This window comes from Pan paniscus, chromosome 19 (genome assembly GCF_029289425.2).
Source record: "Pan paniscus chromosome 19, NHGRI_mPanPan1-v2.0_pri, whole genome shotgun sequence".
In the NCBI taxonomy this organism is placed as follows: Eukaryota; Metazoa; Chordata; class Mammalia; order Primates; family Hominidae; genus Pan; species Pan paniscus.
In genome coordinates this window covers 16,482,289-16,496,977 of record NC_073268.2, presented here as the reverse complement: position 1 = coordinate 16,496,977, position 14,689 = coordinate 16,482,289, and the positions used below count along the sequence as shown (strand labels likewise).

The following is a 14,689-nucleotide window of genomic DNA, read 5'->3' as shown; positions in this document are numbered from 1 at the left end:
GGCAAGTCCAGGTTTCCTATGACAGCTCCATGCCCTCTCCAGGGCGTTACGTGGTCATTAATGGGGGAAACTGCAGGTTTAAAAGCATTTTACATACAAATTCAAATTCAACAGATTATCCTAAAACCAACCCTCTTCCCTCTTTCTGTCCAAAGTCTGTTTAAATTTAAACAATCCAGGGTTTATAATCGAATAAATGCTAAAAATCAATTCAGCGGGTCTAGCCGCATAGACACCATCCTCCAAGTTTTGGTCCTGCAATCAGCGGATGTTTGGAAGCAAAAAATAAAATAAAAATTCAGCCCGGGTTTTTCAGGTCCCCTGAAATAACCCCGTATTTCAAGTTGACCTACCAATGCCCAAATTCTGGAAACGAAATAACCTCCCCCAACATTTTCCCCCCTCTCTCTCTGTGCAGCGGAGAAGGTTCCAGGCTGCCGGCGGCGGCGCGGAGAGCGGGAAGAGAGGCTCGGAGGAAGCCCCGGGCGTGGAGTGGTCAGGCTCCGAGAGCGGCCGGGATGCGGCCACACCGGCCTGGTAAACTCGTACCTCTTAGGATCTTGCTCCCGGACTCATTCCCTTCCCCACCCCCTATTTTAAAGTTTTATTTGGGTCGTCTGTATCAATTTAGAACGAGATAAATTAAGACAAAGAAAGTAAAATAAATCGAAATAAAATATAGGAATAGCTCTTGGCGAAAATGTTTGCCGTGCGAGCAGGAAGCCGTGAGCGCCCTAGCTGGAGGCTGCTCTGCGCCGACTGAGAGGCCTCTACTCCCAGGCCTGGCCTCTACGCAACGCCACCCAAGAAGCCAGAGTGAATTTGGGTGTTCATTTTCCCTTCCCTTCCGCTCTTCCTTCATGTGGGGCCTAGCAGCTTGGATTTCAGCTCCGTCTTTGTGCCTGGGCTGCAGCCCAGATCCAGATCCCGCAGCTTGGTTTCCAGGCCTGAATGAGGACGCGGGTTTGTGAAACTGTGAGGTTTTTGTTTTGTTGTTTTGTGAGCTTGCGTGACTAAGCATGTGGGCTTCTGAGTGCGTTTACTTGGGGGCAAATGTGAATCTGTGTTTATAAGCCAATGTGTGAATGTACGTTGGTATCAATGTGTCTGTGAGTGTGAATGTGTGTTTACTTGTGAGCGTGTGTGAACATGAATGCCTATGTTCTGGGCGTGAAGCTGGTATTACGTGAATGCCTGTATGTTTGTTAACATATGGGTATGAGTGTCTCTTTGTGACTGTGACAGTGTGTATGTTTGATGTCAGCCTGTAAACACATGTGACTGTGTGCATCATGTATGTCAATGGGTGTAAAAGGGTGTAAAGGGAATGCATGAGTGCAATATCGGGGTTCACTACTTGGCAGCCCCCCAGAGCAGGAGGCACCAAGAGAAAGAACAAACTCAGCACAGAAATGAAGCTGCATCAGAAGTCAGAGCCAAGGAGCTCTGGGATGCCCACTCATCTCTAACCCTGAACCCCTTCCCAGCTTTAGGAAGACACAGAAAATAGGGCATCTGTTTATTTTTAATTGCGTTTTATTTTTCCATCCTTTAGATACACACAGAATGTAAAAGGGAGCATGGGGCCGGGGGACGGGAAGCAAGAAGCAGCAGCCAGGCGCTTGGGCAACACGCGAGTGGTAGGTTTTGGGGCTCCCTAAGGCCCCTTGGTGCCGCTGCTGGGAAGGCGGAGGCTCAGGAGGGCAGGCAACCACAGGGTTAGTCCAGACCCACAGTCCACAAAGACAGCATTAAAGAGGGCTTACAAAACTGCAAGATTTTACAAAGACCTTACAATAGCAACATAGAAAAGGGGAGGTAAATTCCAGAAAGCTACAGAACAGGTAGATTATGTCCTTTTCATATTGTACAAAAAAACCAAACCTGACAGACTTTCCTATAGGTAGTATTTTTTCAGTGTTGAAAAACCAAAATTTCTCCTTTCTCCCTCCTTAAAAAATGTTTTTAAACTCCTTTCATTTAAATAGGGTTTTTTTTTTTGTTTTTTTGTTTTTTGTTTTGTTTTTTACTTCCCTATTCGATTTGAGTTTCCTGATTCAGTTCCCAGAGCTGGGCTTCTCTTCCTCTCCCTTTCTCATGTCTCTTCCTCTGCCCTTTCTCCATCCCTCACTCTTCCTCTTCCTCCTCTGCTTCAGCCCTGTCCTGGCCGGTGGTCCCCGGGCCCGCGGTCTTGTTCTCCTTTTTCCACTTCATGCGCCGGTTCTGAAACCAAATCTTGATCTGTCTTTCCGTGAGGCAGAGCGCGTGCGCGATCTCGATGCGCCGCCGCCGCGTCAGGTAGCGATTGTAGTGAAATTCTTTCTCCAGCTCCAGGGTCTGGTAGCGGGTGTAGGTCTGGCGGCCTCGTTTGCGGTCAGTTCCTGCGCACAGTATTCAGAGGAAAATCAGTGAGTAAAGAAAACGCCGGCCGGGCGCGGTGGCTCAAACCTGTAATCCCAGCACTTTGGGAGGCCGAGGCGGGCGGATCACGAGGTCAGGAGATCGAGACCAACCTGGCTAACACAGTGAAACCCCGTCTCTACTAAAAATACAAAAAAATTAGCTGGGCGTGGTGGCGGGCGCCTGTAGTCCCAACTACTCAGGAGGCTGAGGCAGAAGAATGGCGTGAACCCGGGAGGCAGAGCTTGCAGTGAGCAGAGATTGCGCCACTGCACTCCAGGCTGGGCAACAAAGTGAGACTCCGTCTCAAAAAAAAAAAAAAAAAAAAAAAAAGGAAACGCCAAGAGAGTGCTCACCTCCCTCTTATACCCTGTATGTGATTTGAAGTCGATGGGCGATGGGCAAAGAAGCCCATTTTCCCACTAAACCAAATTCTGGCTTTTCATACCCCAGCCCTTACTCCAGCTGCAAACTCCCCTAATTGCTGAACTTTCTACAGGCTTCTCAAGGCAAACATTCCCATTTTTCATCCAAGAAGTCTTTTTTAGCCTGGAGCTTCTGAACCCAGGAAAGTAATCTGCTGGCTCTTAAAGGCTCTGCACCTAAGGGGTGCAAGTGGGATGAGGGGAGGTTAATCCTCCTTTCACTCTCTGGGGTCAAGGACCCTAAATCCCCTTTTCTGAATGCTGATCTGATGGTCTTTCCAGTAGAGACCAACAGAAACCATGCAAGTGACCCTGGAGTGGGGCGCCAGGCCTAGCTTAAGAATGTTTCCCAAGAAGAAAAGGAGACAAAGGGGCCTCAAAGGCCCAGTCCCCCCAACTCATCCCCAGCATGTTGTGGAATGAGAAGGTAAGAATTTGCAGATTTCCTTGGAGCAAAGAGTTGGTCTGACAGCAGTGACCCTCTGATGATTCTTTTCCAGTGAGTGGCTACGCTTCAGCCAGGGCCAGGCTGTCCTGCTTGCCTGCTTGCCTAGACAGCCCAGCTCTCTAAAGCAATCTTTGGGCCTCCAGGAATGCACAGGGGAAGAGGAGAGACAGCAGCCTGGGATAGGATGGAACATGGAGTATCTGGGTGGTGGGGACTGAAGGGTAGAGGGGAACTTCTGCATTAGGACCAGAACCTGAGGAGACTTTAAAGAGGTGCTGATGTCAGCCCTCCTGGGAAGGAGACAAGGGAGGAGGGGCTAGGGGCCCTAGTTTCAAGTCAGATAAAAGCCAAGCTGAAATGCTGATGGGCAGAAAAAATGGGGCTTTGATAAATCAACTGGAAAGGCAGTTAAACTATGGAGCAGGTAATGGGACCTATAACCACTAATACTGATGGTGTGAGAGCTGGGCTGCTTCTGGCCCCTGACCATCGCTGGGTTGGGTGCCTCTGACCATGAGTCTTGGGTCTTCTGGACTTTGGGGCTAGCCCCTAAGTTCGTCTGCTTTGGAACAGTGCAGAAAAGGATGTCTGGGTCAGACTCGGCAGGGACCCCATGGAACCTCAGCCTCTTGGGGTTCTGCAGCAGCTGGCTAGGTGAACTGCACTCTCTAATTTTTGAATTGGCTCCAGAGAGTCCTAGCCCCTCCCCCAAGAAAAGGGTCACTTATCTGGAATGACACCTCCAAACTTGGCCAGTTCTTTAGGGGTTCCTAGGAGCCCTAGGAAGAGCACCTCAGGAAGCCAGCTGCACTCCCATGAAGCCTCTGCCCCTTTCTAGTTCTCCTGTTCCACTCCCCCACCCAGGTTCACTGGGATCAGGAGGCTCATCTCCTTTGGCCTCAGCCCCCTCCCTCCACCTGCCTCTCTAGCTCTGTGTCCCTGGCTGGGTCCTTTTCTCCTCCCGCCAGGCCTCTAGAGCCCACCTCTAATTGTCCTGATGGGAATAATGGGGGAGCGGGGTTGGCTGGAAAGGAAGGGGGAGGGGAGAATTGCTTAGCGCTATGGCCCCCTCCCCCATACCTTATCCGAGCTGGGGCAGGGGGACACACCCAAGGCTGAGATCCTTAGCTGGGAAGGGGGGAGAAGGGGGAGACCCTAATGGCTATTCTCTGCAAACACCGGCCTTCCTCCGCAAGACAAACGGCCTCGTCTCCAGCCCGTGCCGGCGCTGCTGATAAATATTTAAAGCTAAAAGGCCGAGAGGAAGGGTGGGGGCGGGCTGGGGGCTCGCAGCGCCGTGGTGCCGGCGAAGAGAGATCCGCCGGGAAGCAGAACGAGCCTGAGAGCACCGAGCAAATATGGGGGCGGGGATGGCCTGCTGGGTCGCGGCCCAGTGGGTGCAGCCTTCCAGGGCCGACCTCCGGCTGGGAGCACTCTGGACGCGGAAAGGGGCGCCCAGCCGGGAAGGAGGCGCCTTCAGGGTAATGTGCCCCGGCCCCTGGGGCTCAGGACAGCTCGGTGCGCGGCGTTACCTGAGCTTCGCATCCAGGGGTAGATCCGGAAGTTACTCTCGGCCGCCAAGTCCGAGTCCCTCTGCTCCTTGGCGCCCGCCGCCTTGGCGGAGTCGCCGGGACACACCCCGGAGAGGTTCTGCTCAAAGGGCGCGCAGTGCATGTTGAAGGAACTCGGCTCGAGCCCATAGCCGGCCGCGTAGACGCCGGCCGCGCTCTGGCCCGCCATGCCCCCCCCGCCGGGGTACAAGCCCTGCATCGAGGCGGCGAAGGAAGCGCCCGAACCCGCTCCATAGCCCGGGCGCTGGGGGTTGGAAGCAAACGCACAAGAAGTTTGTTCTGGGAAGGCTCCGGTAGCGAAAACCGAACTTGAGGCTGGATATTTAGAAAATAAAGCATTCGCATAATACAATGAACTCATAATTTGGCCGGATGATTTGTAGGCAGGGACGTTTTAGTGTCGGTTTTACGAGATTCCTTGATATATTACAGAATTAGAGTCCAGATTTACACCAAAAAGGACCCCCTTTTTCCTCTCCGGACCACGTGACCCCGCCCACGTGACGTCCCCTCCGCCAATGGCCGGGCCGTCTCCCCACGGCTCCCGGTAATGTGGAAAAAATTGTGTGGCGTTGGATTTATAAAATATGATCAATAATGAATGGGAAAGCCGAGCCCTGTGGATTGGGGCTGGGGGCTCAAGGGCCGCTGCCGACTCCCGCGGGCTGGAGGCCGCTTGCAGGCGAGATTTGGGGAGGAAGAGATTGAGTGGAAGGGAAAATAACCTCGGGGCGATCCGTGTCACCCTCCACCCATCCTCTTCAGCCCGTTACCGAGCGAGAGACAAACGCAGGGATTGAATGCACGCAACTGGGTGGGTGGGTGCTAGGGGCAGGTCTGTTCTTTATTAAACCAGGCCAATTCTGCACGGCAAGGCCTTTTGGGGAAGTTGGTCCGGTTCTCCCAAGACGAGGAATGAGGCGAGCCTGGCTCACGACTCTGTCTCTCTTGGTGCCCCAGATATGCGGGCGGAGATGTTGCAAGTCTTCCTAGGTGCTCCTAGGGCACAGGATCCAGCTCACGGGCCTTGGACGCTGCAGTTTCTGGTGGCAAAAAAAAAAAAAAAAAAAAAAAGAAAGAAAGAAAAAGAAAAAAAAGGTTTGAAAGTAAAAGAAAAAGGGGGTTGGGAGGGTGGGGAGAGAAAGGAAGGGTGGAGGTTGGCCCGGGCGCGCTGCTCTCCCGGTTCCCGGAGGCGGATGCCTCAGTGGAGCGTGACTACCAGAGAAACAGAGGCAGCGAAGGAAGGAAGGCAGAGAGCCATGGCCTCAGAACAGAGCGAAGGTGGCCAAGTCCCTGAGAGGGAGAGGCAGGGAAGAGCGGTCTCCCTTCTCCTCCTGCTCCCCCAACAACAAGAGTCCGAGGGAAAAAAAAGTGTGCTCAGCAGGCCTGCACTCCACCTTTATGCCTGCCCCCCACCCCACCTCCCGACACACATCTTGGGAGGACACACAGCAAAACAAAGAGGGAGGTGGCGGGGGACACAGCCACCAGCCCAGCCGCAGGTCTCCAGCGTGGCCTGGGCGCCCTGGCCTCCCTGGCCGGGCAGCCTCGGAACGCGAGAGGAGGGGGTTTCTCTTGGCTCCCCTCCCTCGTTTTTCTCTCCTCCAATCAGGCTCAGCCGCCTCCCTCACCCCCAGCGCCCCTGGGCCGAGGGACTCGCACCACCTGCCTCCAGCCCCCGCCCCCTCCTCTCTGCGGCCTAGCCTCAGCAGGCGCAGGAGCCCGGTGACAGGCTCCCCACCGGCTCTGCAAGGCACCCGGGAGCAAATGAGGAGCGCTGGCCGGGCCAGTCTCGGGTTCTCGCTTGTAAACTTTATTGTAACTCTTCCGCCCTTTTCAGGCGCAGACAACAGAACAAAGTATAGAGGAACAACAAAATATATAATTAGCCCTCCCTCCCCCCCATAAAGCAATTCACGGATACAGAATACATTCTCTTCACAGTAAACCTAAGAACACTTGTAACAATTGCCCACAGCGCGCATGCTAACTAAAGTAACCTCTTTTGAGAAACACTTAAGACAAAATTGTCAAACCAAAGGGGGTGGGTGGAGGAGGAAAAGAGAGAAGCCAGAGAGAAAGCCAGCGAGCTGGGGGGTTGCAGAGGGGAGAGAGGATTGGGAGGGGAAATGAGGACGCAGCGAGAGAGAGCGAGAGCGAGAGCGAGCGAGCGAGAGAGAGAGAGAGAAGGGAGACAGAAAGAATTACGGCGTGAATAGGCAGTTTCATGTTGTTGGGAGAACTTAGCAGAAATCGGTACCTTGGTCATTACAAAGAAGCACGTTCAAAGGAAAAAAAAGACAATTGCACAAGGAGGCTTTTTACACGGGGTGGGGAGGGGCATGGGGGGCTCAGCCGGGCCTTTGCCGCTCGCCCTCACAGGGCGAGGGAGTCTTTGCTTAAATCCTTTTCTTTCCCCCCGGCCCCCAAGAGAAGGGAAGGAGATCCACGGTAGCTCACACATAGAAGCTATTACGAGATACTACCACTAGCGGGGACTGGCGCGGCGGGGGACGCTGCGGTGGGAGGCCCGGCTCCTGGCCCCGCTAGCGGGGCCAGAGCTCTCTCGGGCAGGGGCGCGCAGCGGCGGCGCGGCCGGGACCCGCGGACGTGCGGGCGGCCGCGGCCCTGGCAGTCCCAGCTGAAGCCTACTTCTTGTCGCCCTTCTGCGCGTCGCCCTCGTCCGCCGCCTCTGGGGCCCGCTCCAGCTTCTGTTTCTCCAGCTCCTCCTGCTCGCATTTGCTGCTGGGGAACTTGTCTTTGTTGTTCTCTTTTTTCCACTTCATCCTCCGGTTCTGGAACCAGATTTTGACCTGTCTCTCTGTCAGTCCCAGGGCGTGCGATACCTCGATTCGCCGCTTGCGAGTCAGATAGGGATTAAATAGGAACTCCTTCTCCAGCTCCAGGGTCTGGTAGCGGCTGTAGGTCTGTCGGCCTCGCCTGCGTCCGGCGGCTGCTGGGAATGGGGGAAAGGGCGAGACAGAGGGGAGGGGAGGGTGGGGGAGGGGGCAGGGACGGAGAAGGTTGGAAGATTCGTGAACGAGCCTGGGAGACCATTATAATAAGGGCAGGGGACCTTCTACCCCGTGCGGGGGGGCGCAAGAAGGCCGCGGTCGGCGGAGGAGGAGGGGCGAGGGGGATTAGACACAAGTGAATCTAAGGGAGCCAGAAAGGGGAGCCCCCTCCCCTGGTAACCAGCACCAGAGTTGTGTAGGAGGTGGTTCAGATCTATTAGAAGTGCCATAAACTTTAGGAGGAAGGATGTGAAGGAGGGGGGAAAATAAGAATAAAAAAGCCGGGTAGGGACGAATGGACCCACCTTGAAAAGCCCCCAGAGCCTCTGCCCCAGAAGAAAAGTTTCTTCAGGGTAATTAAACTATAAAGCAATTGAGAAGTGCAAAAGTTGAGCGCCCCCACTCCCACCACCCTCTCTTCACTACCCCCCATAAAACAGTAAAAGGGGAAAAAAAGGAGGGGAAGAAGAAGAAAAGTAAGGCAGGGTGAGGGGTTTATAGATTCAGGAAATGTTTCTAAGCGACCCCCTTCAAGGGAAAGAAAAAAGAAAGAAGAAAGAAAGATAAGAAAGAAAGGGGAAAAGCGGCAGGCGATCGGAACGGAGCCGGCAAGTCTTCCAGAAGCTGGAGGAAATGCGCCCCGGCCTGCCAGGCCCCCTGCCTGGCCTTGGGCCCTTCCGGCCCCCTCCTGCCCCTGTCGGCCCCGAGGCGAGCTCACCTTGCGGGCGCATCCAGGGGAAGAGCTGTGTGGGCGACGGGCTCTGCTCGGAGCCCTCGGCCTCCTCGCCCAGGCCGCTGGCGGCGGCAAGCTTGCAGTCTGCGTACTGCACCAGGTCTGGATCCTGCGCACCGAATAGGCTCTGGCGTTGCAGCGGGTCGTAGCCGTAGAAATTGCCGGGGTCCCCGTGGCACGCCACGGCGCACGGGTTCTGCTGGTAGGGAGCCGTGGACAGCGACGACGGCCCGTGGTAGAACTCCTGGATTTGCGACGGGTGCTGGAAGCTGCCGCCGCTGCTGGGACCGTACACCACGGTGGGTCGGCCGCCCAGGTCCTGGGCGAAGCCGCAGTCATAATAATTGGGGCGCAGGGACTCCCCGGTTTTGTATTTGGAGAACAGTGAGTTGACGAAATAAGAGCTCATTTTATTGAATTTTGAGGCGGCGGCGGCGGCGGAGGCTATAGTTGGGGGCTGTTGGGGAGGGGGTGGGGAGGGGGAAAGGGAGGGAGAGAGAGAAAAAAACGCGGATTCGCCGGCTCCTAGTCACTCTCGCCAGGAAAGGAGAGGGAAAGAGAGGAGGGAAAAAAAGAAAAGAAAGAAAAGGCGAAGAAGATCTCGAAGCCGACACACTTTTTGTGGTTTCCAGGAATAGAAAAGGACAGAGAAGCCTCCAAAAGTCTAAGCTTGCATGGCAGCCGCGGCTCGCTCGCCCTCCCCCCACCCCCCACCCCCCAAACAAAAATATACCGCCACTTAAAGAGGTCCTCGCTTTACATTTCGAAGAAGGGATGCCAGTTCATAAACAGTTTTCGGTGATTTACTTCCCTGCAAATGAGTTGTTTCATATTTTGCACTGTCTTTTCATGATCATTTGCATCCATTAGAGACCCCGCATCCTATTGGCTTCTTCGTACTCCTCCCGGACAGAACGCAGAGCGAGGGTGAGAGCGAGAGAGAGCGAGCGAGAGAGAGAGCTAGAGCGAGAGAGCGCCAGGGAGTGAGGAGAGAGCGGAAAAAAAAAAGGAGGGGAAGAAAAAAACACCCAGGGAGAGAGAGGGGGAGAGGGGGAGAGAGAGGGGGAGAGGGAGAGGGGGGTGAGAGAGAATGAATACGGATTAAATCTGTTTAACTACCTACATTAATGAGATATCTCTCGCCTCACAACAAATCAAATACCTTCGCAGACCACCCCCAAAGACTGATGTGGGGGAGTCACGGAAAAAAACACGCACACACACATACACAACGCGCCAGGCGTAGGCACGCTGTTAATTTCGCGATTTTAACGAGGCAATTGGAGTCTTTCTAAATGTCAGGGTCGCTTCGGAAAAATGTAAAAGAACACGGTTTAATTGCGCCGAGTTTTAAAAGGTCCTATAAATGTAATTGGTATTTTAATACAAGTTATCAAATCATACAGCTTCCTCTCCTAAACATATTTTCAAACAAACGAGGTAGTCATATTTAAAGCTTTAATGATCAATTTCCTTATTATTGATAAAGGTTTAACTATCGTGTGGAGGGAATTGGCTGGATAACCGGCCCCCCAAAAAACGGCTGTAAACTCTTTAACAAACTATAAAACGCAATAAAGCCGGAGTCTGTTGTTGTTTATGCCGCAGCGCATAAAAGCTGTTAGCATTTTACGAGTTCTTTCCTCTACAGCTATAAAACTGCAGCTTCGATCGCCCCCGCCGCCCGACTGCAGCACGGTGGGGGTGACGAAGCCGAAATGAGAATGATTATGGGGATTTTTTTTGGCACAAACGGTGACTTTTCTGAGATTTTCACCTCCTTCCGTCCTGGCAAGCACCTGCCCCCACCCCTTCTCTGGAGCCCCCAAAAGGTCCCTTCTCTGCCCTGCCCTCTCTGCCCTGCCCTGGCCAGTCACAAAACTTCCTCTCATTAAACAAATAAGCAAAAATTTTCTGTGAAACAGGGATCTGGGAGATCTTGAGGAGGGAACGGGAGGGAAGAAGAAACTTTCTGGTTAATGAGCAGTGGTTGAAGCACAGAGCAAAGTTGGAGCTGCCACTGCCGATTCTGCAGGTTTGTGCACTCTCTGCTTGCTGAAAAGGGGGTCTCCTGAAGGCCCTTCAGCCCATCAGCACTTTTGAGGGCAGACTTTGCATGAGGGGAGAGGGCCTGATGCCATCAGAGGGATGAAGCCCCAATGGGCTACCCCACACTTGCACCCAGGCCTTGGGACCCAGTAGCCAAGCCCAATTATTAATAGCTCCCAACCTTCCCAGGCCGACCCCCACACCTTCTGCAGTGCCTAAGGGTGAGAGGGGACCACTGAGCCCATCACTGCATCAAAAGGAAAGAAGGTTGGGTATCAGGCCCTGGCACCTGGCCTTCGTGTCCGCTGTCCTGTGCTCTCAGCCGCCCTAGGCAGTGCCTGCAGAGTATGTGTTGGGGGGGCATCTATTAGTCCTCAGTGTCCCCAAGACCTTTTGAGCCACTGTCACCACCTAAACTGACTTGGGTGTGGAATTCAGATAAAGCAAGTTTGCTGAGTCTCCCATTTTCTCTCCTTTCGCCTTGGGGAGCCTGTAGTTAAACCTGGCTCTCCCTGCAGACCTGGGAACCAGAGGTCTGAACACCGAAAGCTGGAACAAGCTGACTGGGTGCCACACTCTGTGGCCACTGCGTTCCCTGCCTACCCGGCTTCACGATGGTGGTAGCCAGGCTTTAGAAGGCCCCAGTCTGAGGGTCAGAACCAGTAGCCTCCTGTAGCAGTAGATTGGCAAGGGAGAGGAATGAGAGAGAGAAAGAAAATTTTGAGCAACAAAAGTAGAGGCTTTACAAATATATTCAATCCATTGTTTATTCAGGAAACAGTGGTTTGTTTTTTTTGACGGGCACCTTTTGGGGACCCCATACACCCCAACATTTGTAAAAATGAAACTATCACTTTTCCAAAGGGAACCTTACCAGTGAGGTCATTTGGTTCTTCAAAAGTGAACCTAGAGAATGAGAGAGGGGCTAGAAGCGGGAGAGAGATAAAGGAAAAGAGGAGGAGTGGAGAGAACCAGGGCTTTGAATTTTCAGCTCGTGGCTGAGGGGACCGTGAGGCAACGGAGGGCCGAGTTAAATTGTTGCCGAAGCAAACATTTTTATCAAGTGCAGAGGATTTTATGGTCATTATTTGAAAACTCACCGGCGAGGTACAAATTCAATGGCTTGTTCTAAATCATCTCTACACCGTGCCAGAAATTCCTGATGGAAGGAAAATGTTTCTATTATAGGAAAAAAAAAAAAAACGAAAGAGCGAGGAGACAATTTATAAACACCCAGCGGAGCGCAGATTTATTAGAGAAACTCAAGTTGAGGAGAAACTCCGCTTACCTCCTTGCACTAAGTCCTGGTGGGGGAGAGGAGAGGCTGCAGCTGGGGTGATTTTGAGGGGGTGGGAGTATCTATTGCTGGCGCAGGTTTGTCGGATGGAAGGCAGGGATCCGGCGGGGCCGGGAGGACACAGGAGATTTGGAATGCAAGGGGCTGTGGACAACCAGGGTGCGGGTCTCAGAACGAAAGTGCCCGGAGTCCAGACCTCCAGCTGCTCAATGAGGAAAGGACCGGCGCCCCCAGGTTTGCCTGCGGCCAGGGCCAAGGCGCACTGAAGCCGCACCTCTCACCTGGAAGCCCAGGAACCCAGGGAGAACAGAGCTCCTGCGTCCTGACGCCGCGCCCGCCTTCGCGCCCATGGGAAAACGCGCGTTCTTTGGGAGCGCGCAAAGCATCCAGAGACCACATCCGAGCCTTCCCGCACCCTGCTGCCCTGGGGAGCCCCTGCCCCGTGCCTAGGTCGCCCTGCGCGAGCCCAGCCCAGCCCTGGACTCATACAAAGGCTCCAGAGCCTGCGCCCGTGCGAAGCCGCCCTGCCGGCTTTGGGCATCTCCGAATCCCCACAAAAGCTATGGCTCCATTCCCCCCCACACACAAACTGGGGGGTCTCGGGCTGGCTTACGTGATTTTCCCTCCAGCCGATGGGCAGCTTCCTTTCCATCCTACCTTCTTTTGCCGGCTAGCCCCTCTCACCTGACCTGCTGACCCGCATCCAAGGACATTCCTTTCGCCTCCTTTCACGGAAAATCTCGTTGTTTCGAATCAATTCTCCTTTTGGATTTGGACCCATTATTCCTATTATTACTATTATTCCCCGTTTTCACGCATTTGTTGCCCCACCGAACACAGCAACTGGGTGAGAATCACTGAGCCCTCCTCTTGGGGAAAATTCAGAAAATTGACCATTTGAGGAGATGGGGGAACACTACTATAACTGAAATCTATAAAATGGGGGTAAGGCCATAACGAGCCCTATTTTTTTTTATTAGGTACAAATTATTCATGACTTCTGGTAGCACTCAGTTCCTGGATTCAGGGCCGACCAAGGCGCGGTGCCGGGAGCAGACATCCGCAGCTGCAGCTCCAGGGAGTTTCACATGGAGCAAGGGTGCCATCTAGCGGCTGCTCTGAGAAAAGGCGCCGCAGCCACCGGCTCCACCAGTTTTCTGGGAGAGCAGCCGCAGAGGTGGCCAGCAGGAGAAACTTTCATAACTAGCAGTAAAAGGGGAGGGATAGGGAGTGGGCATCGGAATCAGGAAACGGTTCATGAAATTGTGTAGATAAGCTAAAAAATAGAAAAAAAACACAACAGAGGGGAGGAAAAAAAAGAAGCCCTAAGCTTTTTTCTTTCTACGTACACCTCCCACCCCTGCCCCTAATTTCTAGCGGAGACCGCAAAGCAGTGCGCCCTTTATGGCCTGTAAAAAGGGGGACCGAGCACTTTTCAAACTCCACGCGATTGTTTCAAATTCTGAGGAGAAACAGTTGGGCTTTTTGTCGGGGGAGAGGAGGCCTGAGAGGATAGGATGAGACTGTAAAAGAATCAAGAGGCTGCCCGCGCCCAGACGTCTGGCCCCGCCGGACCTGAGTGTGTCTGTGTGTGTGTGTGTGTGTGTGTGCGCGCGCGCGCGCAGGAGGCTCCTCGTTTCCGACGCCTGATTCTGGAGGGGGTGTGAAGAACAAAGACAAGAGCCCCAGTTGCAATTTCTGAAGCATTTGCGACAACAAAGTGTTCTTTCCCGGCTTCTCTCTTCTCCCTCTCTGCCGCCTGCCACCCCCCGCCCCGGAAGCCCGGAGCCCCGTGTTCTGTGCGGGTGAGGGTGAAGGCTGCCGGAGCGGGGCCCACGCATTCCCCGCCAGGCCGGGAGCCCCGGCCCAAATGCGGCTCTCTCAGCTCCGGAAAGTTTCCCCTCGCTGTTTGCTTTGCTGCTGTTTAGTTTCTTAACCTTCAGAAATTTATACGCTATAAACTTTTATAGCGGTCATATTATTTTATTGCTGCGCACACGGCATTGAATTCCTCTCCCGGCTTCTCTCTGCCTCGCACTCTGGCGGTGTCCCTCTCTGAATCTCTCTTTTATGACAACTGATTTCCCCATCTCCGGCTTCCGAGCCTCCGCATCTTCGCCTTTGTTTGTCTTTAAAGAAGCAGCCCTGGGCTGGGGACCCAGACGCTGCAGGCAGAGGCCCCTCCAAGCGCCCTCGCCCCTACCACGCAGCACTCCCCTCTGTTCCAGCCTCGCTGAGCGTTTGCTTTAGGCAGAAACCGACCTTCTGTCTTTGCTGTCAGCACCGGCTGGGCCTGGGTGGCCCAGGATGGGGCAGGAGCCTGGTCTACACCAGCTGTAAAGCCAGATTCATTTTGTATCCCTAATGAAACCCTCTTTGGAGGGTGCCTGTCCGGGCCTGCCTGATGCGGAGCTCCGCTTTCTCCTGCCTCCCGCCGTCTCTTGGATCAGTTCGTCCTTTCGTTGGAGGAGGGTAGGCCTGGCCTTTTCACTTGCAGGCTCCCTTCATTCGGGCCATGCTTCGTTCCCAACTCTACCCCAACTCGCAGGGTCTCCGCGGGCCGCAGTGTTGCGGGCTTGGGTTGGAGAAAGGCTCCTGAGGTAGGCGGGCTCGGGAGCGCCGGCCCGCCGAAGCGGAATCCCAAGGCCTGGATGAGAAGCGCAGGCTGCCGAGAACTGCGATCTTCATAAGAGGCTCTGGCGAAATCCCTCAGTCTGAGAGGGACAAAAATATGCCTCTTGAAACTGAGTTT

The 14,689-nt window shown here is 54.0% G+C and overlaps 2 protein-coding genes across 3 annotated transcripts; both read right to left on the bottom strand.

Moving 5' to 3' along the window:
• Positions 1–1,518: 1,518 nt before the first annotated feature.
• On the bottom strand, positions 1,519–7,776 carry HOXB7 (homeobox B7). The gene is made up of 2 exons (XM_003827505.5): positions 4,806–7,776; positions 1,519–2,381 (listed from the first exon to the last, which is right to left on the bottom strand). Exons 1-2 carry the CDS (start codon positions 5,203–5,205, stop codon positions 2,128–2,130), a joined length of 654 nt encoding a protein of 217 aa, XP_003827553.1. The 5' UTR covers positions 5,206–7,776; the 3' UTR covers positions 1,519–2,127.
• On the bottom strand, positions 6,637–11,954 carry HOXB8 (homeobox B8). 2 transcript variants are annotated; one of them, XM_003827501.6, is made up of 2 exons: positions 8,577–11,954; positions 6,637–7,800 (listed from the first exon to the last, which is right to left on the bottom strand). In XM_003827501.6, the coding sequence occupies exons 1-2, from the start codon at positions 8,998–9,000 to the stop codon at positions 7,493–7,495; spliced, it is 732 nt and encodes a 243-aa protein (XP_003827549.1). In that variant the 5' UTR covers positions 9,001–11,954; the 3' UTR covers positions 6,637–7,492. The 2 variants fall into 2 exon arrangements, with proteins under 2 accessions (XP_003827549.1, XP_063454719.1); XM_063598649.1 differs by having other exon boundaries at positions 6,637–7,797.
• Between the last annotated feature and the right edge of the window lie 2,735 nt (positions 11,955–14,689).